Source organism: Canis lupus, chromosome 10 (genome assembly GCF_048164855.1).
Source record: "Canis lupus baileyi chromosome 10, mCanLup2.hap1, whole genome shotgun sequence".
Classification (NCBI taxonomy): Eukaryota; Metazoa; Chordata; class Mammalia; order Carnivora; family Canidae; genus Canis; species Canis lupus.
Window position 1 is genome coordinate 57,010,011 of NC_132847.1, and position 26,195 is coordinate 57,036,205.

At 39.9% G+C, this 26,195-nt stretch overlaps 2 protein-coding genes and 1 long non-coding RNA gene across 6 annotated transcripts in view; 2 read left to right on the top strand and 1 right to left on the bottom strand.

Annotated features, from left to right (window-relative positions):
* Nucleotides 1-222: 222 nt before the first annotated feature.
* Nucleotides 223-26,195, bottom strand: part of HEMGN (hemogen) — a 30,298-nt gene continuing 4,325 nt past the window's right edge. The window contains exons 2-6 of one of the 4 annotated variants that reach the window (XM_072842056.1): nt 15,254-15,333; nt 8,724-8,849; nt 6,915-7,008; nt 3,022-4,250; nt 223-379 (exon numbers count right to left, since the gene is read on the bottom strand). In XM_072842056.1, the coding sequence (XP_072698157.1) occupies nt 273-379; nt 3,022-4,250; nt 6,915-7,008; nt 8,724-8,802 (1,509 nt within the window). In that variant the 5' untranslated portion in view covers nt 8,803-8,849; nt 15,254-15,333 and the 3' untranslated portion in view covers nt 223-272. Of the gene's footprint in view, nt 380-3,021; nt 4,251-6,914; nt 7,009-7,833; nt 7,872-8,723; nt 8,850-11,435; nt 11,594-15,253; nt 15,334-26,195 lie in introns of those variants that run through there. The other 3 variants (XM_072842054.1, XM_072842057.1, XM_072842058.1) reach the window with 3 other exon arrangements.
* Nucleotides 12,905-19,970, top strand: LOC140641733 (uncharacterized). Its single transcript, XR_012038336.1, has 4 exons — nt 12,905-13,012; nt 16,264-16,315; nt 17,750-17,855; nt 18,916-19,970. It is a non-coding gene; the product is annotated as an uncharacterized lncRNA (long non-coding RNA).
* Nucleotides 21,872-26,195, top strand: part of ANP32B (acidic nuclear phosphoprotein 32 family member B) — a 42,767-nt gene continuing 38,443 nt past the window's right edge. The window contains exon 1 of the mRNA XM_072842059.1: nt 21,872-21,931. Within this exon, the coding sequence (XP_072698160.1) occupies nt 21,887-21,931 (45 nt within the window). The 5' untranslated portion in view covers nt 21,872-21,886. The remainder of the gene's footprint in view (nt 21,932-26,195) is intronic.

The following is a 26,195-nucleotide window of genomic DNA, read 5'->3' on the forward strand; positions in this document are numbered from 1 at the left end:
TTCCTTTCCCATTTCTTCCCACCACTATCCTCACCCCAATATACATATATGTACACACATACACACACACACGCATACATTAGCAGAATATCATCTATATGACAGAACCTGAAAAAACATCTTCCTGTTCTTCCAGATGTAGTCTATATGTGAAAAAAACCCAATTAAAATATTAATAAGTATTATAGAGATCTACAATGTTTTGAGAAAATCACACACACAATATATTAAGATGTGTATTTTGTTGGACAACTATTGATGGTTGAGCATTGTTAAAACAAAACATAACTAAAGACATCATTTTCTGGATGAATCTCTTGAGGAACATTTGGAATTGCTGGTATCTCTGGTTCTTCTGCTTTGGGTTTTTCTCTCATTTCTGTAAAATAAAATATGAAAATAGGTTCAATAAATGGTATTGGGACAGGTGACTATCTAGAGAAAAAAACTACCTCACACCTTGCACAAAAGCAAATTTCAGATGAATTAAAGATTTAAATATTAAAATACCATAAATGTTGTAGAAACAATAAAATGTTTTTTATAATCTTAGGATTAGAAAGGCCTTCCTGGGGATCCCTGGGTGGCTCAGCGGTTTGGCGCCTGCCTTCGGCCCAGGGCGCGATCCTGGAGTCCCGGGATCGAGTCCCGCGTCAGGCTCCCGGCATGGAGCCTGCTTCTCCTTCTGCCTGTGTCTCTGCCTCTCTCTCTCTCTATGTCTATCATGAATGAATGAATGAATGAATGAATAAAGAAAGAAAGAAAGAAAGAAAGAAAGAAAGAAAGAAAGGCCTTCCTAAGCAGAACACAGGCCAGAAACCATAAGGGAAAAGAATGACTGGTTTAAATAACTAAATATTAAAATATTTAGTTAGGTTTGAATAAATAAAAATTAAAATCTTGTCATGTAGATGACAAAAATCATTATAAATAAAGTTAAACCCAAATCAACAACTGGGAAAATACTTATAACTTATGTGTAGGTAAAGGCTTAATCACTATTATATAGGGATTTTAAAAATCAATCCAAAAAGATCAAATTTAAAATGGAACAGGAATTCGAACAAGCAATTCTCAAAAGAAAAAATTCAAATTTATAACAGTCATAAAATTCAAATTAGTCATCAAAAAAGTAGAAATTAAAACAATAGGTTGTTTGGTGTTTTTTTAAACCTAACATACAGGAAAGGATTTTTTATATTATGTTTTTAAAAGATGAATTTATTTTAGAAGAGAGAGCAGGAGGAGGGGCAGAGAGAAAGGGAGAGAGTGAACCCTCAAGCAAACTCCCTGCTGAGCATGGAGCCTGACACAGGACTCGATCCCAGGACCCTGACCTCATGACCTAAGCCAAAATCAAGAGTCAGACACTTAACTGACTGAGCCACCTGGGTGTCTCAGAAAAGTTTTTTAAATGTAATCACATGCAGTATTGACAAGGGCCTAGGGGAAAGGCACTTATATAAACTCTTGGTTTGTGGGGATTGCTATAACACCTTGGGGAGCTAGTCTGACAGAATGTATCCAAACATTAAATGTGGATTCCCTTTGGCCCAGCATTTCAATTTCTAGGAATTTATCCAAAGAATATAATTGTATAGACTTAAGCTTCCAGTGCCTCAGTTTCCTTATCTACAAAATGGGGGTAATATTGTTTTTCTGTTAGAGTATTTAACATTGAATAAAATAATTCACACAAAAGGTTTAATAGTTTCTGGTGCATAGAAAGTGCCAAATAAATATTACTTCCAATGATGTTCATTGAACATTGTCATAATATAAACCTTGGTGGTAACCTAAATGTTTGGCATTTCAGAGATTGGTTGAATAAATTTTACAATATGTATATATAAATATATATATATATATGGATCATAGTATGTATAAAAATACCATACAGTTGTTACAAAAAAATGTCATTAAGATGGCCACGATATATATGTGGAAAAAAATGCAGGTTACAGAATAGAATGTATACTATCTCATTTGTTAAAACAAAGGAAAATAACCTTCAGGATGAGGATCAGAGATAGGAGATGGTACTAGAGTGGACTTACCCTATATTCACTTACATATTACTCTAATTTATCATAATGAACATTCATAATTCATTATCATGAACATTTTCTAGTCAGATGACAGCTGCTTCTCTAGCAGGGGCTTCTATCCACACAGGCAAGTGCTTCACCTGTCTTTTTAAGATATTTCTCAAAACCCAACTAACCTCATGCTTTTGTTACACTCATCTTTTAGGAAAGAGAATAAATAAGTTACCAGAGGGATTTCTTTAGAAAACAATTTCCTGAGAACTATGGTCTGGTCGACTCAGCCCATTTCTTATACTGTCTATGGTATTGTCCAAAGAGAATCAGGGTTCTCATTTATATCCCTGAGGCAAGTCAAACTGAAGAAAGGTTCCGTTATTTTAAAAGTGTTATGCTTAGGAGAAAGCTTTTCAGGAACAAACATTGAAATAGAGAAGGGTTTTGGCAAACCTGATAAATCCTACAAAAATGAGTTCCCTAGTAACAGGATCATATTTTGTACCTTTATAGCTTCTTTGGCACCTTGTACCCTGAACTTACTTGCTTTTAGTTTTCTGGGAAATTTCAGTTCTCAAGAAAAATCGTATTCATCAAGCTTTCTTGTTAATTTAAACTTGATTGTTCTTTACAATATCTTGCACATAATTCTCTTACATTGGGCTCATTCACTTCACTAGCTAAAGCTTCCCAGAAAGTATGTTGGGTACCTATGATACACACTTATATTTTCAATTATTTTAATTCTTTGTAAATGTGTGCCAAACAGGCATTACTTGGATGAAAATCGTATTTTACTCAAAACTAGCAAATAACATTAATGGTATCCCTTGTGATAATGGGAGATAGCCTATGATTGTCAAAGAAGGCTATAAATCACCATTTTGAGGGAGATGTACCTATGTTGGTGCTCTAAATTATAAATGGGGGACCCCATTAAGTGGCAGTGTCGCTGACTTGTACCATTAAAATACCATACCTCGGGGAAAAGTATAAACATCCTTAGCATCCTCCTGATGTGTTTTAGGATCCTGGCCTTGGGGCCCACCTGTTTCTTGGTATGGTTCTGGAAAGCATTCTTTAGGCATATCCTTATTTTTATATGTCTTAGTAGAGAGGTCCTCGGGCCCAGGTGTTTCTTGGTATATTTCAGGTGAAGAGTCTTCAGTCCCAGCTGTTTCTTGGTATATTTCAGGTGAAGAGTCCGCAGGTCCAGGTGTCTCTTGATATATTTCAGGTGTATATTCCTCAGGGGCAGGCATTTCTTGGATCCTTTGATGGCAGGATGCTTTAGGCATAGCAAATTCTTGATATGTTTCACAAGAGAAGTGTTCAGGTTCAACTGTTTCTTGGTGTGTTTTTGTAGAAAGGTCTTTAGGCACAGCTATGTCTTGTGTTTTAGGAAAGAGGCTTTCAATCTCAGCCATTCCTTGATCTGGGTCAGAATTGTATTCCTCAGGTTCAGCTCTTTTTTGGTATGTTTCAAGGGCGTATCCTTTAGGCACATCTGGTTTGGGGGGTGCTTCAAGAGAGCATCCTTCCAGGTCAGCTACGTCTTCAGGTGTTTTAGAAGGAATGTCTTTGACTACAGCCATTTCTTGGCTTGTTGTAGGAGAGAGGGCTTCAGGTTCAGCCGTATCAGGGCACATTCTGGAAGGATGGCTTTGAAGTATAGCTGTTTCTTGGAACATTGTAGGAGAGGAGGCTTCAGGTTCAGAGATATCAGGACACATTTTGGAAGGATGACCTTGAAGTACAACTGTTTCTTGGCACATTATAGGAGAGAGGGCTTCAGGTTCAGCCATATCAGGACAAATTTTAGAAGTATGGTCTTGAAGTACCATTCTTTCTTGGCACATTGTAGGAGAGAGGACTTCAGGTTCAGCCATATCTTGGCATGTTTCAGAAGGGTGGTTTTGTACCACTATTCCTTGTAACTCAGAAGAACTCTCCTGATACATAATGCTTTCTTTATCCTCTGCAGAAAATTGTTTCTTAGGCACAACTTTTTTGGGAGAGGCTACCAGAGAGAGTGCTTCGGTTATACTCCTGGGTGGCTCAGTTTCTTTCTCCACAGATGCCAGTGCTTTCTCCATCATGTCATTTTTAAATTGTGACTGAGGTTCCACCTTCAGTTCTGTATTTTGTTTTCTCTTTCTGCCTCTTTTATTTCCTTTTCCTGTCCTTGGCCGCTTGCATTTTTTCTCTCTGTGGAAGATCAGAATTAATGTCAGCAATGGGGCCACAGGATTCAAAGAAATGCTTAGTGATAATGCCCCAGGGTTCCCACTGCCATATTGCATGACCATGAACAAATCACTGAATCTCTCTAGGCCTCAATCTCCTTTATAAGATGAAGGAGCAGAGCTAGATGTTCTCAGTTATTAGGAAAGGAAATGTTCCTCAGGGAACACCCTGCTCACATGAAATCTTCTTGGTGAGTTGAGAGAGAGAGAGAGAGTTTGAGAGCATATATTTAAAGAATGGTTATGGAAAACGTATAACTGATTTTATAAATGAATAGATTGGCATTCTGGTTTATACACTAGTCTCTTTGGGTTTAGTCTGTGTGAGTTAGTCCCACTATGCCCTGAGCAAATGGATATAATTGCATTTCTAGATCTGCAATCCAGGCACAGCTCCTTGTCTGTGCAGCCTGCAGACAGATGTATATCTAATTGCTTATCTAATTCAGTGTCTTGTGTACAGAATGCTAAATAGCCATGATACATGTCAAATGAGATGTACTGTAAGCTGAGTCAAAAGCTGCAAAAACATTCTGGAAGTAAAGAAGCCTGGTGGAAAGGCATGAGTGGTCATATTATACCTACTCTGAATTAATAGCTAGATGAAGGATCTAAAAGATAAAAGGATATGCATGGAAATTGCAGCCAATGACAAATTGTTAGGAACTGCCACTATAACCAAATACAGATGGCTAATGCAGATGGGCTGGGGGATTGGGGGAGGAAAAGGTACTATAAATAAACATTTCATCATTTTTCTAAACCTATTGAAATTCTGTTCCACGCTACCTGCTCCGTGGAGTCTTATAGACCACAGGGCTGAAATGCTCTCCTTGCTTAGGATTATGAGGGTCATACTTTTAGGCAGGGAACATAGGCTGCTTCATACTCTTGTTATTTCTGGGGAAATATTCTTATAGTAAATATTCTTTTTTTTTTTATGATAGTCACACACAGAGAGAGAGGCAGAGACACAGGCAGAGGGAGAAGCAGGCTCCATGCACCGGGAGCCTGACGTGGGATTCGATCCCGGGTCTCCAGGATCGCGTCCTGGGCCAAAGGAAGGCGCTAAACCGCTGCGCCACCCAGGGATCCCTCTTATAGTAAATATTATTTCTTTTAGCAAACTAGGTAAAACTAGTGCTTTTATATCTTTGCAGTGCTCATAATGCCTTGCATAATTAACGTGTATCCTCCTCTACCTTTGTTTATGTTTGAAGATTGCCATAATTTTTTTTAAAGATTACCTCACCAAAACCAGTTTGAAATCAATATTTTAAAAGTTAAGATGGAATGACACCTCAGCATTTTAAACTTTAATTCCAAGTAACAAAGGTAACAAGATAAATTATAAAGTCCTTATTACTAGATTTTTAAAAGATGGTGTATGTGACTTTTTCAGGAAACGACTATTTCATCCTAGATATTAAATCCTAAACAATTTGTTAGGTAGATCTCTATATGAGGTAATCTGAGTAATGTTCCATGTTCTTCCTAGTAGTTTCATGGGCAAGTCACTTAAACTCTCTGTATCTTGGGTTCTTCATAGATAAAATGGAGTAAATGGTATCTGCCCAAATTCATGTGGTTGTTGTAATAATTGCATATAATAGGGGCCACTGGGTGACTCAGTCAGGCAAGTGACCAACTCTTGCTTTTGGCTTAGGTCATGACCTCAGGGTCATGCGGTGGAGCCAGCATTGGGCTGCCTTCTCAGCGGGGAGTCTCCTTTCTTTCTCCCTTTCCCTCTGCCCCTCCTCCTGCTATAAATAAATAAATAAATAAGTAAATAAATAAATCTTTTTAAAAAATAATTACATATAATAACTTGAATGAATGAATTATTCAAATATAAATTAGTACTCATATTAACACAGGAAACAGTGCTTTCTATGTGCCAGGCACTGTTTTAAGTAATTTACTTATTCTGTTATCTCATACAATCTTCACGTCATCTACTTACAAGGCAGATAGTATTATTATCTCCATTTCCCAAATGACAAAAACAATGCACTTTCTTGTCCAAGGTCAAATGGTTAGAAATGAGGGGGCCATACTTCAAATCTAGTCATTCTGGCTTTAACAGCCAGGGCTCTTAGCCATTACACTCTGCTGCTTCTCTTTGGAACCATTAAAGGTTTTGCTGGGTGGTATGTTGTAGTAGGAACAGTCCTCAGTAGTATGGAGATGTGTCACTAGAGCATGGCCAGCCAGCAGCCAAGAATCTCACTAAAGTGTCATCTACTTCAATGGCTTTTCCAGCCTTGGCCTCCCTACCCGGCAAGCCCAGAAACCCAATTCTATCAGCACACTGAGACTAGCTCCATTTGTCCAGGAAAAGAACTCATCAACCAGCTCAGAGAAAATGATATATGTACCTAAAGACCAATTTTTAAGTGAACAATGAGAAATGCAAAGTCACACAGCAGAGGATGCTTGGACTAACAGATGAATGAATTCTCCTCTGTAGCTATTATTTGAGAAGCTAAGTAATGATCAGAAGGTTGCTTGACAAGAGTAGAATTAAGGGAGCTAATTGGATATTCTTCAACAGAGTCGCCACAGAACTTGAGTATACAAGTTTCTGCTATAACATGATAAAAAAATCATTCCTGGGAAACCATACCCAAAGTGCCATTGCAAATTTTGCTTCTCTTGTGCTTCAGCTTTTCTTTTTCTGAGTTGCTCTCTGTTTCGCAAATTCCAAGTTCCAATGACTTCTGTGGGATCAAAATAGAAGTTATAGGAGATAGTAATAAGTTGTGGCATTTATCAGCAAGAGTCCTATGGCAAAGTGGTAGAAACTCTATGCTAGATGTCTGTTTTTCTCCTAGCATTTGGGCGACAAGAACCACATCTTATTTATCCTTGTACCTCCAAAGAATGCCTAGGAGCAAACATTCATAAACATTTTTAAGCAAAAGGGTCAGTATGTAAATGTGCTATCAACTCATTAATTTCTTTAAAATAATTTTACATATTTTAGGAACATAAAAGAATAAAATCAGCCATTTCATGCCATCCTTAACAATATAACCTGTTTTCATTTTATTTCTCATACACATCTAGTCCCTATATTACACAAATGTGTAGTAATAGCATATCATAATTTGATCATTATCAACTAACATTATGTTAGATATATTTTCTATGACATAGTCCTCATAATTATAACTTTAATCAAATTGATGCATTCCTGTTTTCCCAGTTATTCCACTTGTATGGGTTATTGCCAATTTTATAGGGATTTTTTTTTTGCCATTGCAGATCAAACTATAATGAGGATATTCATGCATACAGCTTTTTTCCTTTTGAATTTTTTCTTTAGGATGGTGTTTCTCCTAGTTCTTTGGAAAGTTATTATCAAAAAAGGTTCTGTTGCAGTCTAAGTTTGTGAGAAGTTAATGGGTCTTTTTAGAGCCTGTAAAGTGATTACAAACTTGCACTAAGACCCCCAAAAGACAGAGCTTGTCCCTTAGACCATAGCACCTTTTGTTCTTAGGACAGAAGTTTTTATGGTGAACTTGGATGGGGAAATATCATACCTTTATTTTTACCAATGTCCAATTAAGTTTCCTTCAATTATGAATGTAGGTGACAAACCAGAGCAATTTTTGTGTAGTAAGTGACTTTGTCACCAAAAGAAATCACAGATATTTTTTCATATCACAATACAGCTGTTGCAGATACCTTAAAATATAATTTATTTGAGATGATATATTTGATTTGATACAATGGTTTTAGACACACCATTAATATAATTGTGTTTTAAATGCATCTATAAATAAGCATATATATTACTGTATCACAATTTTTCATTTTGATAATTGTACCTTACAACTGTTTCCTTTGTAATCCTATCAATTTTACATATTTAAAATATTTATTCTAAAAAGGGCTCTATAGGTTCATAAGAATGCCAAAGGGATTCATGGCACAAAATAGTTTAACAACTGTCTCAAAGCCTAGGGTTCCACAAAACATTTTGAGAAATGCTGGTTTAGGATAGACTCAAGACTAAGATTAGTGAGTCAAAAGAATAAGCACTGTTATAGATCTGACAATAGGTAGATCAGATCTCTTTCCAAAAATCATACCAAATTTACACTACCATAGAAGGACAGGGGGTGTACTTGTTTTACCACAACTGTCCAGTACTGGGTATTTTCATTATCTTTCACTTAAATATATTATTAATAACTTATTTGTTATCTCCTTGTTTTCTCTGGATTATTAGAATCAATGCACTAGAAGTTCTGCAGAAGGTATATAGCCCCACTCCTTCCCATCTAAGGTTATATGAACATACTCAATTATGTCCTTTTTTGGTGCCAGATCCATAAAAATTAGGAAAATAATCACAGCCCCAGTTTCTCCCAACAGTCACTAAGACTGTTAGTGGCCACTAGAGACTTCTTAAGATCCCTTTCATTACCTGGAACATGGTTCTTTTCTTGACGAGGATTAGTTGTCTGATGGAACGTCAAGTGAGATTGGTCCTTTCCCAAATCCATCTTGCTGTAATACCTTCCTGCTATTTGGTCTGACTTCCACAAGCAGCCTTTTTAAAAATATCAAAAGCACCCAACAGTGAAACACACGCGCGCACACACACACATACACACACACACACACACACACACACACAAGTTTACTTGTCACTTAACTTCCCGCCTAAAAGTTTTATCTTTTAGGACCACAGCTGTTGGCTACTACTACTTTCTTTATCACATTACACGGGTATGAGTAGGAGTAGGGGGCATGGTTGGTCCTACTATCCTCATTCTGTAGCACATTTGCTAGCTCTATAGGGAGTCCCATGGCCACAGCCTGACATGGGACAACCTCCAGTACAACACTCATTTATTTCTGGCTGCCAAAAAAGTGCCTAAGTCTGATGGTCTTTTTTTGTTATGGAAGTGGCATAGTATAGAAAGAACCTTAGGTCTAGGACCTAACCAGTCCATGTCCTAGAGTAAGTCACCTCCCCTTTCCTCATTTGCAAAGTGGGTAAATAATTCCTGACTTGCCCACCTGACACAGTTCTTATAAAAATAATGAATGTGAAAATTAAGAAGATGTGAAATTAATCTTACATTATTTTCCTGCATATGGCATTTTTTTTCACCTTAATCGGTTACAAAATAATGGAAAGTCTTATTGTAGGTGCTGTGAAATTTAGATGATAGACCCAAAGAACCAAATTAGGAATGCAAAGCAAATCTGACCCCCAAGCTGCTCATCTGATCCTTCACAAGTGACTCAAGATAACTAGTGAAATCCACTGTTACTCATCCAGGGGAGGTCAAAAAGGATTTCTTAATGAAAATATGACCATGTTATGCCACAGAAATTAAGTTGAAACCAAAGGAATTACCCCATCCCTAGTTGGTCACCCCATTTGAGAAGGCAAGGAGGCGCAGAGGACCATGGCTATTCAAATAGCAAAAGAACCACTGAACACACCCTGATATGAGCAGCCTGTCTGAGAAATGCAGGATTAACAGTATTCTAGAGCCATAGACTAGATTGAAGAGAATTTGAATTCCAATGTTGCTTAGGCAAGTTAGATAGCCTAGGGGCCAGTTGACCTATCTACGACATGGGGACAAATATATCTCGTGGTGTTAATTGGGGAAGATTAAATCAAATAATCTGTATAAGACATGGTGCCTAGCATATTCAATTTGCTTAACAAGTATTAGCTGCTCTTATTAAGAAAAAAAATATAGTAATCAGATTTTGGTAAAACAAGTCATAGCTTTAAATGCACTAAAGAAACTCAGAAAATCTGAAAAGAATCCTTTATCAAGAGAAGACCTTCAAAATGTGAATAGGTACCCCCTACTTCCCTAGGCTCTTAAGGCATTAGAAGTGGAAGGGCCCCCAAAACCATCTAATTCCCCCCCCCTCATTTTACATACAGATAAACTGAGAGCCAAGGAGAAGAATGATTAACCTGCCCCAAATTTTCTTATTACTGACATCACTACTTACTGATTATGAGACAGGTCTTTTCAGGCTTGATCTTGCCTGGGTATGAAAATATATGTGTAGTGTGAATGTATGAGAGAAGCAAGTTTTTCAAACATACTGGAAAGTGTTGAGAATTACATAACAAATACCCATATACACAGCACCCACACTTAATGTGATTTTCAGTCTCCACATCCTAATGTTTTAGCTTTAACTTTCTCAATTCTCCAGTCTTTCCCATAAGAAAAGATAAAAAACGCATAACCTCAGAGACTATTCAAAGGAGTCCTGGAGGGAATGGAAAGTGTAATTCGTGATTTGTCTCTCAAAAATGTTTGGATTTTCAGATACAGAGTTTAAAGAAATCAAATACATATGAAAGTAACTTCAAAAATTTTAAAGCAGTAAGATTTATTGTTTAAACCAGCATTTTAAATATTGGTCCCTTTATTTGAGATACTTTCATTCTTACGGGTTGTTTTTTATGATAGCTCAATAAAATAACCTTACAAAATATCTCTGGGGTACCTTACACAAGATGCAGAAGCACTTCTTAATTAGAATTATCCTTACTTGGGGCTTATGACATTCAGTTCAATGATTCGGCAAACCTTAGGGAATGTTACATACTGTGTCACATGTTGACCAAGACTATCAAGATGCAAAGACTGATAGATCTACTTCCTGAATTCTGAGCACCATACACTCAAATTATATTTACTCATCTTTATTTTAAGGAAATAATAGATTCTTTAGCCTGTTGCAGCCTTCCAAGTTGATTCCACTCCTCCCTCATATTTCCTGTATCTAGAAGCAGAATGTGGAGGGACTATGAGAGGGTGGGGTCTCAAGTCAACAGTAAGTACAGCCAATGTTGGGTGGAGGGGTCCAGTGGAGGGACTTTGGAGCAAACTAGATTGGAAGTTGAGCAAGGTGTCTTTGATGTGATAAGCAGGCCAGAGCAGGAACTTGTCTGGGACAGGAGTCACGTAGTAAGTTCACAAGCCATAGTTCATTGTCCCTCATCTCTGTAGAAAACTGGAGCCATTACCAGAATGTGAGACGTTAGCCATTAAAGGATGGATATTTTTAAACAAATGCTGCCTTGTTCTAGAGTTATTTGCATATATACACGAAGCTTCTAAGTGACAAAATTGTAGGGCATAGTTACCTCTCTCGACTCAGCTTTCCATTCCTACAGTATACTCTAGTGGGAGGCTGCCACAAGAGTCTCCCATAAATGCCCACACTTCTGTAACAGAGGGTATGCAGCCTGTGAAGACACTTTTTACACTCAGAGGACCTGATGTGGCTGTGACTTAATAATAGTAATCCCATCATCTGTTCCAGAACTCTGCCTACTGTCATTCACAGGCACTGTCCTATGTGCTGGAGACATGGCAGCTAAAAGGCAAAAATCCCTGCCCTTATGAAGCCTATAGTCTAATGGGGAGAGATAAACACTAAGCAAATTTTTAAAAATGTAATCAGATGGTGATGAGTGTTTGGGAGAAAACTGAGCAGGGAAAAATAGGCTGGGAAATGAGGGGGAAAGTCGATGTTGGTGGCTATTTAAATAGGATGGTCAGGGAAGGTTTGATGGATAGGGTGACAGTTGAGCAGAACTGAAGGAGGTGAGTGGCCAGCCAGGCTGATAGCTAGGAGGGCATTCCAGACAAAGGGACACTGGCAAATGGCCTATGCTGGTTGGAAGTAGGTTCAAAGAGTTAAGTTTGTTGCACTTGTAGTTATTTCTACTCTGATTGAGATAGATAGCCACGGGATGGTTTTGAAGAGAAGATTGATATGATTTGACTTATATTTTTAAAGGATTATCCTGACTACTGTGTGGAAAATAGACTCTTAGAAACAGGGGATGGGATGGAAGCAAGGGGACCATTTAGAAGGGTCTTGTAATAATCCAAGAGAGCTGTGATTAAGCCTTGAACTGTGATGGTAGTAGTACAGAAGTGGTCAGATTCTGGAGTAGCTTCCAGGTTGGATATGGAATGAGAGATAGTCAAGGACTAGGACAAGGGTTTGGGTCTGAGCAACTGGAAGGCAGGGAGTTACCATTAATACATGAGGAAGGCTGGGAGGAGCAGGCTTGCAGGAGATGATGAGTTTAGTTTGGAACATACTAACAGATTAGGGAGGAAACACCAAAGGAGCAGCCACCAGTGAAGCAGAGGAAAACTAGAAAAATATTGTGTCCCAGAAGCCACACGGAAAAGATGTTTCATGGAGGAGGGAGTGATCAATTGTGCCAAATTTTGCTAATGGGTAGAGTAAAAGGATTGAGGGTTATCTATTTCCTAACAATTTAATTAATTATATAGACTGGGGCCCAGAGAGGTCATAGAGGCAGGACCAGCTACATGATTTGCAGGGCCCAGTGCACTATGAAGATGCATAGCTCCTCCTACAAAAATTAAGAATTTCAAGTCAAGGGCACCTGGGTGGCTCAGTCAGTTAAGCATCTGCCTTCAGTTCAGATCATGATCTGAGAATTCTGGGGTTGAGCCATATGTTGGGCTCTGCACTCAGCAGGGAGTCTGCTTTTCCCTCTGCCCGACCCCCACCCCACTCCTGCACATGTGCTCTCTCTCAAAAAAAAAAAAAAATTAAAAAAAAAAAGAATTTCAAGTCAACCATAGCAGAAAATTAAACCCACAAGTGTTTCGCTGGATCCTTGCAGCAGACGTAAAATAACTGTCATTATTTTTCAGATCAAGACACTGACGCTAAGTATCAAGTGATTTCAGATTGCAGAGCTAGAGTGAATCTGGAACCTGGACCTTCAACCTCCCAGTCTGGTCTTCTTACTACAAGACCAAACCAGTTATTAAGGGAGAAAAATGCTTTTTTGCCTCTTGCTCATCTGGAGCAAGTTTAAATACTGAGGCCTTGTTCATGCATTTCAGAGGGCTGATTGAACTGGGCAGGTTTGGGAGGGAAAGAAACATCACTAAGAACTTCTGCCCTCTGGCTCTTATGATGGGGGTGAGAAGGGCGCAAAGGGTACTACCCAGTCAAAAACATGATCTGATACAAGTGCTCCAAAGCTAATGTAGTTTTAGGCTATACCGATATAATTATAGAGCCCCCACACCAGGGGGAGATCAGAGTCCTGCTACACTTTGGTTTGTCATGCCAGACCTAGAGCATCGTATTGTGAGGACCATATGAATGATACTTGAAAGAGCAAAGGGCATGTAGCCCTACCATTTCCTGGCTGTGTAATTTGGGAAGAAATAGCTCAATTCTTTCTAATCCTTGGCTGCTTCACTTGTAAAACAGAAAGAGTAAAGCCTCCCAGGGATGCTGTGAGGATGAAAGTGATCTTGAAAGCATTTTTTTTTTTTTAATGAAAGGCACCCTGCAGAAAGGAGTGTCAGAAACTTGGGAGGTGTTCATAGGGTTCTTGAAGTGTTCTAATGATGCACCTAGGCATTTTCCTAGAGTGCATTTAGGTACAAAAGTCAAGAAAGGGAAGATATTGTGCACTCATTTTCTTAGAAATGAGAATGAGCTTTTGAATTCTTTTCAAAAAGCGGATCAAGCTTTGTTTTCCTAAGTGGAAAGAGAGAGTTTCTGGTCTCCCTCTCTCACAGTCTGTGGACACATGATAAATGAGTTGTCTCTGCTAAAGCAGATGCTGCTGTACTCCTACTGATAACATGGTCTATGGCTTTAGAATGGCAGCAACCTGCCTCTCAATCTAGTTTGTTCCAAAGGTCCTTCTCTTGCCTCCTCCATCAATGTTTCTTTCTACTTAATATACAGACAAATAAGCATCTTTGGATGAATCGTGAGTGGCCATTTATCTGGGAAAGAACAATTCTGCTTCCACCTTGAACCACCATCACATCTCTGCCTTTTCTTTCCCCAACTTTTTGATTTCCTACCATACTCAGTTAACCTCATCTCTCCACATACATCCCTTCTTCATTCCTTCACACCTGCAGTCTAGCTTTTCTTTCCACATATTTTTCTCTCATGCCTCATCAGAGGTCATGATTTCTAGTGGCCAAGTCCAGTGGCCCCTCTGCACTTCTCTCCGACCTCCCATCACTCATGGCTCCTCCCAGCACTTCCACCCTCCTTGAAAACTGCTCCGCTCCTAGCATCTATGGGGGTATGTTCCCCACCTCTTTCCCTCTTCCTCATCCTTCCTCACAGTCTTCTCTTTCACTCCTCTCAATGTGGGAGGTATTTCCCAAGGATGACACCCTGATCTTTTCTATGTAAATGCCCACCCATCTTAGATGGTTGATCCAACCGTATACCTTTAGCTATTACCTCTGTACAGATATCTTCTAAATAAATATCAGTATGAGTTCTAAGCTCACGTTTTCAAATGTCTCTTGGATATCAGTCATTACAGAATATCCCACTGCACCTCAAAGTTAGCATAGCAGAAAGCAAATCTATCTGTCCCCTAAGGCCACTCTCCTCTGTGGTTTCTTTCTGTCAGAATAGTAGCACCATGATCCCAGTCATCCAGTTGTAAACCTTCACAATTGTCTTGGTCTCCATCTCCTCACTACTTCTCACATCCAACTAGACAAGTTCTATGAGTTTCTTCTTCCCAGTGCCCCGCATGTTCATTCTCTATCCTTCCCCATGCCACCATCCCAGAGAGGGACCCCAAATTCCCATTGGAAGTGCTGGAAAAGCTTCCTAGGTGGTTTGTCTGCTTCTATTTTCCTAACCATCCCCAGACTGTACTGCACAAACAGCCAGAACATTCCCCTTACAGCTGAGTCCGAATGGGTTACTACCTTGTGTAGAGTACTGTAAAGTCTTGGTAATACTTGCAAGATAAAGATTAAATTTCTCATCCTGGTCTTTCAAGCCAACCTCCCAATCTTCCCTCCCATTACTTTCCTGAAAATATCCAATATTCTAATTGAACAGTGCCATTTATCCTCCCTCCCATTTATCTAATTAAACAGTGTTTGGCCTTGGCTCTAACACCCACAGTACCTTTATTCACACCTCTTGGCTGTTCAGTGCTCTCTCCTTGTGTCTGCCCATCCAGATAGTGAATGCCTCCATCACAAAGCCTTTGATGATGATGATAATGTGTTAGCCACTTTATGAACACATAATAGGTACCTGAAATTTTATGTACATTATCTCATTTAGTCTACCTAGCTAATATTATCCTCATTTCACTGATAAGAACATTGCTGGTTTAAAGAGATTAGGTTGTATCCCACGATTATATAAGCTCATTAGTGCCAGAGTTAGGGCTCAAAGCCAAGGCTGTCTATCTCTAAAGTTTAGATTTCACCATTCTGTTCTACTACCTCTTCCTACCTAGAAATGAGAGTTCCTTTCCAAGCTATAATCACACTTAATTTGAGCTTCTTGTATGGTAAATATCACACAATATTTTTAGTTTTATTGTTCACCATGCGTACATCTTGTCTACAATATTCATTTAGCAAACGTGTAATGAACATTTATTGCTAGCCTCTTTCCTGAGAATTGATGACATAGAGAAGATCAAACAACAATCCTTCCTCCCCCCGCCCAAGAAACTCAGTCTGATTGAGGGCAAGAGACAAGTAAATCTGAATTAGAATATAATAAACAGTGTGATAATTTTAATATTGATATTTCCAAATGTTCTGAAAGCAGATGTGGAGCACTAATTCTACTGCCATAGAAGCAGAACTCACTTGCACACTATGTGCACACTATGGCTATAATTCTTATTACTGCCATGGAATTAATCTGCATTGTTAACAAGTAGAATTGGGAAAGTGAAGAGATTTTATATGTATGTAATAATGTGGGATTTTTTCACTTTATAATAGTGGGCTTTTCCCCTTTTATTCATTTCACAAAAAATAAAAATAATAGCCAATGTTTATTGACCACCTGGTTACCATATCCTAGGCACTGTTCTAAGTATTTTATATATAATTCATTTACTCCTACAATATCCTTCTTTAAGGTAAGGATGTATTTATATCTTTATTTTATAGATGAAGAAACTGAAGCACAGGCGTTGACCCTGTGCCATCGTTCACCCACCTAGTAAGTGGCACAGCTGGGTGGTTTGGATCTAGAAAAACACATGCTTAATTGCTTTGTTCTCCTACCTCTCACTTCTACTTCTTTCATATTTAGTAAAGTAAGATGGCAATATATTTAATTTTCCAATCCCCTCTACCTCATGCTTCCCCTCTTTTGGCCACTTGTTGACTATCTATTCTGCCCAAAACAATGCAGGGTGTTGGGGATACAAAGGCAAATTAAAAAAAACAAAAAACAAAAAAACAGTATTCGTAGATCAGTAAGAGAACTTGGATGAAGAACACTAACCAAGATGGGAAGAGAGGGACTTCTTTGAATAGATGATTTTGAGCTTAGTTTTTTTTTTTTTTTTTTTTTTTTTTGAGCTTAGTTTTGAAAGGTGAATAGGAATTAACTATTGTGACACAACAAGGCTAAGAGCAAGAAACACAGGTTCTGGCATCTGATCTAAGTTGTGTGCAACCTAGGGAAAGTTACTTAAAATCTCCCAGCCTTTTTTTTTTAAGATTTATTTTTATTTATTTATGATAGACATAGAGAGAGAGAGGCAGAGACACAGGCAGAGGGAGAAGCAGGCTCCATACCGGGAGCCCGACGTGGGACTCGATCCCAGGACTCGATCCTGGGACTCGATCCAGGGACTTGATCCAGGGACTCCAGGATCACGCCCTGGGCCAAAGGCAAGCGCGAAACCGCTGAGCCACCCAGGGATCCCCTCTCCCAGCTTTTTGATGCCTGGGTGGCTCAGTGGTTGAGCGTCTGCCTTTGGCTCAGGTTGTGATCTTGAGGTCCTGGGATTGAGTCCCACATTGAGTTCCCCACAGAGAACCTGCTTCTCCCTCTACCCATATCTCTGTCTTTCTCTGTGTGTCTCTCATGAATAAAATCTTTAAAGAAAAATCTTTAAATAAAAAATTCAAAAATAAAATCTCTCGGCCTTGATCCCCTTGTATGTGGAATGGGTATCATAACACCTACCTCTTATGACTATTATGAAAATTTTAAATGATGAATTATGGAAAACTTCCAGCTCACAGCTGACCTTAATGTGCTGGCTGTTATTATGATTGTTAATAATCTAATAACAAATGAAACAGAACCACTAAGTAATAAAGCTGAGAAAGGCATTAGAGTTATTTTCTAGGTAAAGAAATAGAGATCCAGAGGAAGGCCAGTGTCATACAAGCTTAGTAGCAGTTAGAACTGGAATCTGGATCCTTAAGGAGTTCTATCATTTTCCCTACACTTGTCTAGTATTCTGAACTCTCCTGTCTACAAGTCAATCTTTCATCCTCTCATTTCCAATTGTTTACATTCCCTATTTGTGACTTTTGCCAGACTCTTGTAATAATGTCTTCTTATTATTTACTTAACATTTTTCTTCAAATAAACTTATTTTTACTGAATGTATTTCAAACATTTCTTTAAAATTAGGCTCCAGGCCCAGTGTGAAATCAATGTGGGGCTTGAACTTACAACCCTGAGATCAAGACCTGAGTTAAGATCAAAAGTCAGATGCTTTACCAACTGAGCCACCCAGGTACCCCATTTTTACTAAAAGTATTTCAAATGGAAATTTTATATTATCATTGTAAACAGAAAACCAGTCATAGGCTTGTGGTATAATAAATTATATCTCATCTAAGGCACATTAAAATAAATACCAAACTATTAAAATAAAATTAAAAAAATTAAAAAATCTAAAATTATCTGCACCTCCCCAAGTGGAATGCATACCACATCTTGGGAAATGCTGGCCTATGTAATTAATCAGTGAACTCTTTTCATTTCATGGAACTTCTAGATTGTGTCCATATCTTTCCTAAAGCCAAACTGCCATTTGCAGTGACTGATTTATAACTCAGAAAGAACAGAGCAAAAGACTCACCTCACTCCCTGGCTTGGTACTAACCCACTAGTATTCATGTCAGGTACTCTCACTGGCGTCTCTAGTTGAACACTAGCCTCTCCTGTTTTTGCTATTTCTCCATCCCCTGGTGGTTTAGCAATTCTGTCAAAGAATATATACTATAGACTAACAAGATGCTTTAGTTCCGTTTATTTGGAAATTTCAACTCCCTGCTTCCAGCAGATTCTATCTCCCGGACTTGGAGTTTAGAGTTAAAATAGTCCCTGCCCCAAAGGGACCACTGCTGATGAATTGCAACCCTCTGAATGGTCCAGCCCCTAGTGCCACCAGAGAGCCCAGCACAGGTATGATTGCAGTAAACAGTCATTACCTGAACCAGTTCAGGTAGAGGGGGCTCTGGCTGGAACTGCTGCCACTAGGTGGAAATATATGGCAACTGCACCATTCTCACCTTCCAATTAAGTCAGAGCTTTGGCTCCAGGCTCCTCCCTTGGAGGCAGCCTGCCTTGCTCCCTCCTTTTCTGACACTCTCTATTCCTCCTCCCCCCAAGTCCTCCTCTGGGTGAGTTAGCACTGGGGATGTTTGCATACCAAACACTTAGCTAATTGATATTCTGTTACAATCTGCTCAACAAATGTTAGGCTTTTCTGTTTTGTGTGTGTTTGTGTGCCTGTGTGTGTGTGTGTGTGTGTGTGTGTGTAGTTTAGTGATACGTTGCTGTATTTTTAGCCAGGTTGGAGAAGGAAGAGAAGGAGTTACACTGGCAGGCAGAAAATGGATTGCCAGGTCTTTCTTGCCTAGCATTCTCTTAAGTGGCTGTGAGTGCCTTCAACAGATGGAGTTCAGGATATGCTCGGATCTGATTTTATCAGCATATATCCTGGGCAAGTTCAACATGAGGATGAAGACTTCCTTTGTGCTTCTTTATGTGTTGTATTGTCACCCTTGATTGTTAGTACTCTCATCTCATTTTAAGGAAACCAGCCTTGCTCAGCCATGACAGAAACCTGTGTGGGAGTCATATTACAATGTCTGACACTCCACTGGAGGTGGAGGTGACAGGCCTGGCCCAGCACTTTGTAGTGAACCCTCCAACCCACCATCAGCAAGAAGCACATCTTATTCTTACATGTAAGTGTCAGAATGTTCTTGATAATCAGGAGAGACATTAAAACAAACCGAGACAGAACAGCCACCCTCTAAGACTGCCAGCAACACCCAAAATTGCCCATAATTCTTCTATCTGAAATAGGAGGTCATGTGTTATTATTGATATAGCCTTTATCATGAAAGTTGGACATTGCACCTCACTTCTCAGGAAACATTAACTCAAAAGAACAACTACCACCTTGAAGAGCGTGTGGTGCAGCGGGTAGAGCCTGGACTCTTGGATCTGAAGATAAATAGAGTATCTATTTCCACAGAACTGCTTTTAGCTTCTGTTTTTACCCAGTCCAGATGGGTGTACAATACTTCTCTCTGATGCAAGGAGACTGGGGAGTACCTTGTCAGACAGAATGTCATTAACTTCATTGGTCCATCCAAAGAAGGCAGACTTTCCTTTCCAGAAAACCACACCTCTATTCTGACTTATGGAAACCTCCATTCCCATATTCCACTACCAAATATGGCACTGAAATGGATTTAGTCACACTCTGAGAGGAAAGAATAGAGTGAACCTTCACTAATCCAGTCAATTTAATTCCCTTTTAATGGGAATTAAATTAAGATCTCAATAATACATGACGACAGTTCTGCTTTCTAGTCTTACATAGAAATTACGCCTCTAGCTCTAAATCCTAGTTATCTCTGACAGAGGAAGTGAACCACTGATCAAGTAATAGAGTTGCTATGTTGTAGGGAGTAGGAGTGGAAAGAAGAGATTGATGGCCAGTTGATGGAATACATACGTAGTAGGCATGAGACTTCTCAGTAAGTCAGACAGGGATGCCAGGCTGGGCAGGAGATCTATTTATTTTAGGAATTATGAGGGAGTTCATAATGGTACTTAATGGAGTTACGTGAACCTGGGACACAGTAAACACTAAATTTCATAGAATCTCATAGCTGGAAGAAATCTTTAATGTCATCTGGTCACATTTCCCAAGAGATGCCTGAAAGCCCTCTGCAGGCTCAATTTTCTAGAACATGTATCTGATTTTAAGCATTTTGTTAAAGAAACCCAGCCTATGCTTTTTAAGTAACCCCCATTTATTATAGATCTCATTATTACTTCATGGCCCTGGGTAAGTCATTGCATTTTTTTAAAAGATTTTATTTATTTATTCATGAGAGACACACACACACACAGAGACAGAGACACAGGCAGAGGGAGAAGCAGGCTCCATGAAGGAAGCCCCATGTGGACTCCATCTTGCCCTGAGCCGAAGGCAATGCTCAACTACTGAGCCACCAAGGCGTCCCAACTCATTTCATTTTTATGGGTCTTTGCTCAAAATTGTGACCTCTCTGGCTATTCATTTCCACATCTATAAATGACAACCCCAGATCTCTCCTGCTTGGCCCTCAAGGTGGAGAACAGACTAAAGAAGATGATACAAGTGGGAATGTCTTGGTAACCGTGAGGTATGGTGCACTTTTAAAAACATAGCAAGTGTTGCTGCAACCTCCCACATTTCCTTCACCAGTGAGTGACATCCCCCATACAGTACAAGAGTAGCAGTGTTCCATCCCTCTCCATTCTACAAAGAGGCTTTTCACCCTTGCCCCTAATTCTCTTTATAGAGTTACCCACAGGTGGGTCCCTACAAGAGCCTTCGTTAGGGGATCCTGTGCTTTTTCAGGAGAAGTGAGGAATGGGCTTGTGTAGGTCACAGTGCCTGGCCTGTCCCTGGGGTGGGGGCGGGGGCAGGGGAGGGCCAGTGTGTGGGAGGGTTTCAGCAGTCTTCTTGCTCCTTCCCACATTCTTGGACTAGCAGGGCTGCCCATCCAGGGGTGCCTCTAAGGAACCCAGCAGTAGCAACCCTCACAGAGGATCCACATAGTCCTCAACTCTCAGTCCCCGTGGAGCCTCATAATGGTATAGACTGTTGTTCACTTGAACAGGCATTTAGTAAATGTTTGTGATGTGTCAGGTCCTATGCTTGCCACTGGGGATAAGAGATGAGTCAGACATGCTGCCTTCCCCTGAGACCTCACAGTTTAGCAGGAGAAACAGACTCATGAGTGTCATACACAGCATGTGTTCTGACCAAAGCCGGAACAGTGGGCATAGCTGATGGATCACTTAAGTCTGTCTGAGGGCCCTGGGTAGACTTCTCAGAGGAGATGAGATTTAAATGGAATCTTAACAGGGGTGTAGAAATTCCGCAAGGGGCAAGAGCGGGGGCATTTCCGACAGGAGGAGCTGCAAGTAGAGAGGTACAGAGCTGCAGGAGGACACCGTGGTTCTGGGCTGGAGTGTGCGCTACATGTCAGAGAGCAGAAAGACTTGAACCGGAAGGGTAGAGACCCCTAAGTGGCTCAGTGGTTGAGCGTCTGCCTTTGGCTCAGGTTGTGATTCCGAGGTCCTAGGACTGAGTCCCGCATCAGGTTCACTGCAGGGAGCCTGCTTCTCCCTCTGCCTATGTCTCTGTCTCTGTCTGTGTCTCTCATGAATAAATAAATAAAATATTAAAAACAACAACAAAGAGAAACCAGAAGGGTAGTGGGGCCCTGAGCAGCAGGCCTTTATGATGTCATGGGAGCCACTGAAGGATTTCAGGGAGGAGAGTGTCATGGTCAGGTAAGGTTCGTAAGAACATTTAGGTGGTGGGGTGGGGGCTGGGTGAGAAAGGAGAGAGAAGATAAATTAACTGAGAATATTGAGGGAAGGGACAGATCCTAGGGAGATTTTAGGAGGCAGAATTGATAGACCTTATTATGAGAAAGTCTAAGAGCTTCTGGCACAGGAAATTAAAAAAGAAAGAAGGCAGAATGGAAATTTAGTGAGGGCCTACAGGTACGATGACAAGATATCTTGCATCAATTTGACTTCAACTTCTTGACTGCCTAGCCAAGATGGCCTACATAATGTTTGTGGACAGGAGGTCAAAAGCTTTTTTGCAAATGGTTTTTCATAGCTGCAGAGGTGGATTCAGCAGATCTGGCTGACTGGGCCAGTATTCTTCCCTCCCTCTCTCCTGCTCCACGTGTCTTAGTCCCAAAACTAATTGCTTTGTCAAGGAGAATGCCTTCCCCAAACAGAAAAAAAGCCACATTTTGGTTAAGGATTGGGCAAATGCCCATGCTAGGATCTCCATGCCAAGTCCCATCTAGATCTATGCATTATCACCAAGAACTGCATAGCTCAGAATGTTCTGCTGCCCAGGGCATACAGTTACAGACCAAGCATGGGGCAAATGCCCAGAAGAATTGATATTTGAGCTGGGTCTTGAAGGAAAGCAAAGGAAAAACAAATGCACTAAAATGATATCTTACCTGGTTTGGCACCTAGAGTGCTCTAGAGATGAGCTGTCCAATAGAACTTTCTGCAATGATGAAAATGGTCTTCTGTACCAACCAATATGGTAGCCACTAGCCACATGTGGCTATCAAACACTTGAAATATGACCAATGCAACTGAGGAACTGAATTTTTAATTTAATTTTTATTACTTTAAATGTAAATTGTCACCTATAGCTAGTGGCTACCGTATTGAACAACACAGCTCTGGAGTGCATTTAGCATGTCCAGATTCTGTTTTACGTGCCCATTCTTTGCTTCATTCTCCTTGTGATCCTCCCCTGTCCCTGTTCTCTCTGCCTAGTCCTTCCAGTTTGATGTACTAACTGGCTATCTCCCAGCTTCCAACACTGGTTCTATTTCCTGGTTATTGATTTCCTCTCTATCTCATCACAACAGAACCCTAGACTATCTTCCATTTTGCTCATGCCTTAGTACCTCCTCAATTTGTCCCGGTGTGTGGACCTAGCTCAAGAAGGATTCAGAGAATCCTGTCCTGTCACATCAGGCTATTCAACAGTCCTTATTCACTCCTTTTCCTTGGTTTCTTTTCCAGGTCACTTTACTTGGCCAGTTAGTGACATGGATTATTTGATGTTTTCCCTCCTTAACAACTTGAGTTAGAGGATTAGACAGTTGAAAGAAAAGAAGAGTACGGAGGAAGGGTTATAACAGGTTGAGTGAATACTTTGAAGTCTCTGATAGCAGGTGAAGGGTTCCATCCTGAGGCCTTTTCTGTCAGTTGCTTTTAATCCTGATATGTGTAAAGATAGCAGTATTGGTAGGTTGATTACATTTTGGACGAAAAGGATAGATTCAGGATAGATTTAAAAAAAAAGGCTCTTGATAGGCCAAAGCATTGGGTCAAATTTAACATGACAAAATGCGATGATAACAAATCCGTGATCCTGTATTTGGATCTAAATGGCTAATTGCCTGTGTACCAATACATGGTTTAGAAAGTTTGGTGGTTTTTGCTGATGATCAATCAGTGGTAGATAACAAGAAAGGTAATATGCTCCAGGAAAGCACTGTAGAATCACATCCAAGAGAGATCTGTGCATTTCCACACCAATCCAACTACACCTGGATCACTGTTTCAGGTTCTGAATGTCTCATTTAGAAAAAAAAAAAAAAAGTGGGGGCAACACTAGCCACAGTGGGAAAAGGACTGGTAACCCATGATATAAGAACTGGGTCCCATGGGATCCCTGGGTGGCGCAGCGGTTTGGCGCCTGCCTTTGGCCTAGGGCGCGATCCTGGAGACCCAGGATCGATTCCCACATCGGGCTCCCGGTGCACGGAGCCTGCTTCTCCCTCTGCCTGTGTCTCTGCCTCTCCTTCTCTCTCTGTGACTATCATAAATAAATAAAAATTAAAAAAAAAAAAAAAAGAACTGGGTCCCTGAGCCTTGAGAGAACAGACCATAGGGACAAGGTCACCATCCTTAGTCTCTGCAGGGAAGTTACAGAACAGAAAGCAGATATGCTCTTTGGGGCTTCAAAGGGCAGAGCAAAAACAAAAACAAAAACAAAAAACCAACCACTGAAGAGTGAAAATTCAAGCAGACTTCAGCTCAGTGTGAGGAAAATGATTCCAACTGAACGGTGATTTCTGGTGTTTTAACCTGCAGAGGCAGAGTTTGGTAGCGCCCCTGGAGGAACGATGTTAAACATGCCCCAAAGCCAGACTGCTCAAATATTGATTGTCTCTATAGTGATGGATGGCTCATTCAAATGTGTAGGCCCTATACTCGCTGACCCCATTTAGCTTTGCAGGTTCTATATTAAGTGTCAGACTCTTCTCATTCTAGCTCAGCATTCTAATTAAATAACCTTGGCTCCTTGCATGTGGAAAACAGGTTTTAGGCACAGAACCTCTAGCACCAAGCAGAATGGCAACATAATTTTAGCTCCTGAGCAAAATGGGTCTCACAATAGCGTCAGTGCAGTGTGCACATTAACATTTGAATATGCTGTATAATAAGCATGCTAATTACTCTGAGAAGAATACTTAAGAAAAAATAAGCTGTTATCATTAGAGGAGAAAGGGGCTAGCAATTTATAGCATGGCTGCTGCTTGATATTCAAAAATACATGACGGCTCTTGTCACAGGTAAAAGGTAATTACTATGATTATAAACTGCAATGAGAGTGGCAGGAAGTGATCAGAATTTTATTGGAAGTAAGTATGTGGTATAATTGTTTGTTTGTTACCACATTCAGATTTATTACTAATAAATATGTGTCCCCATTTGGTTGTTTGATTACTTTGAGCAGTTTAGGTATGAACCTATTATACTATATTACTCACCTCAACTGCAGAAAATTACTGGAAGAATTTACAAAAGAGGTGAGGAGCTGGGAGGGGGAGGTCTTAGGTTTGACATGGGGCACAACCACCTTGTGCTAGAAGAGAAGCTGTAATGGGGACCTCTAACTCCACGCCTTGGATGACCTAGATGGTCATTTCTCAATCCTGTTCTGCAGATCTCTCAGCGATCCTGCTACTCTTTCAGGGGGTCCACAAGGCCAAATTATTTGTATAATAATATTAAGATGATATTTGTCTTATCATGGTATGGAACTACTACATACTATATGATTCAACTTATATGAAATGTCCCATACAGGCAAATCTGTAGAGACAGAACACAGATAAGCGTTGCTAGGGATCAGGGGAGGTCAGAAGGGAGAGCCTAATGGGTACAGGGTTTCTTTTTGGGGTAAGGAAAATGTTCTGGAACTAGGTAGTGGTAGTGGTTATGAATGTCCTAAATGTCACTGAATTGTACACTTTCAAAGAGTTAAGATGAACTTTATGTTATGTGAATTTTACCATAATTTTTAAAGGCAAAAAAGAGAGTGAAGTTTACACATTGTACCATATAAGAGAAATTCTTCCTACCTAGAATTTTGAAGCTTGAGGGTTTTCTAGTTCTGAAAGCTTTCCTCTTTGCAAGGCCTTTCAATAGCTACAGTTCTTTTTTTTTTTTTTTTAAGATTTATTTATTTGAGTGGGGGGAGGGGCAGAGAGTGGGGGAGAAAGAATCTTAAGCAGACTCCCTGCTAAGAACAGAGCCTGCATACCCAGGGTTCCATCTTATGACCCATTAGATCAGTTCTCATGACCCATGAAATCATGACCTGAGCCAAAATTAAGAGTCGGACGCTTAAATTTCTGAGCCACCTAGGCACCCCAATAGCTACAATTCTTAAAGCAAGAAACATTTTTCTTATTCCCTGAATATGCCAGGCTCTTCAAAACCATTTCTTTGGACTTTGCCTAATGCTTTATCCTTTTGCTGTATCCTTTCTATTGACTGGAAAGCTACTATTTGTTCTTTAAAGCCCATTGAAAAGGACGCTCCCTTAGTGAAATTTTCCTGGATCTCTACTGCCACCCCAGGAAGAATTGGCCCCTTCCCTCAGTCTGGGTTCTTAGAGTACTTTGGTCATATTCCTTAATTCATATTCCTGATATAAGGAATTGTATCACTGTTACTCACAATACGTCATTTTTTGTTAATGTGTTTGTCTCTCCTA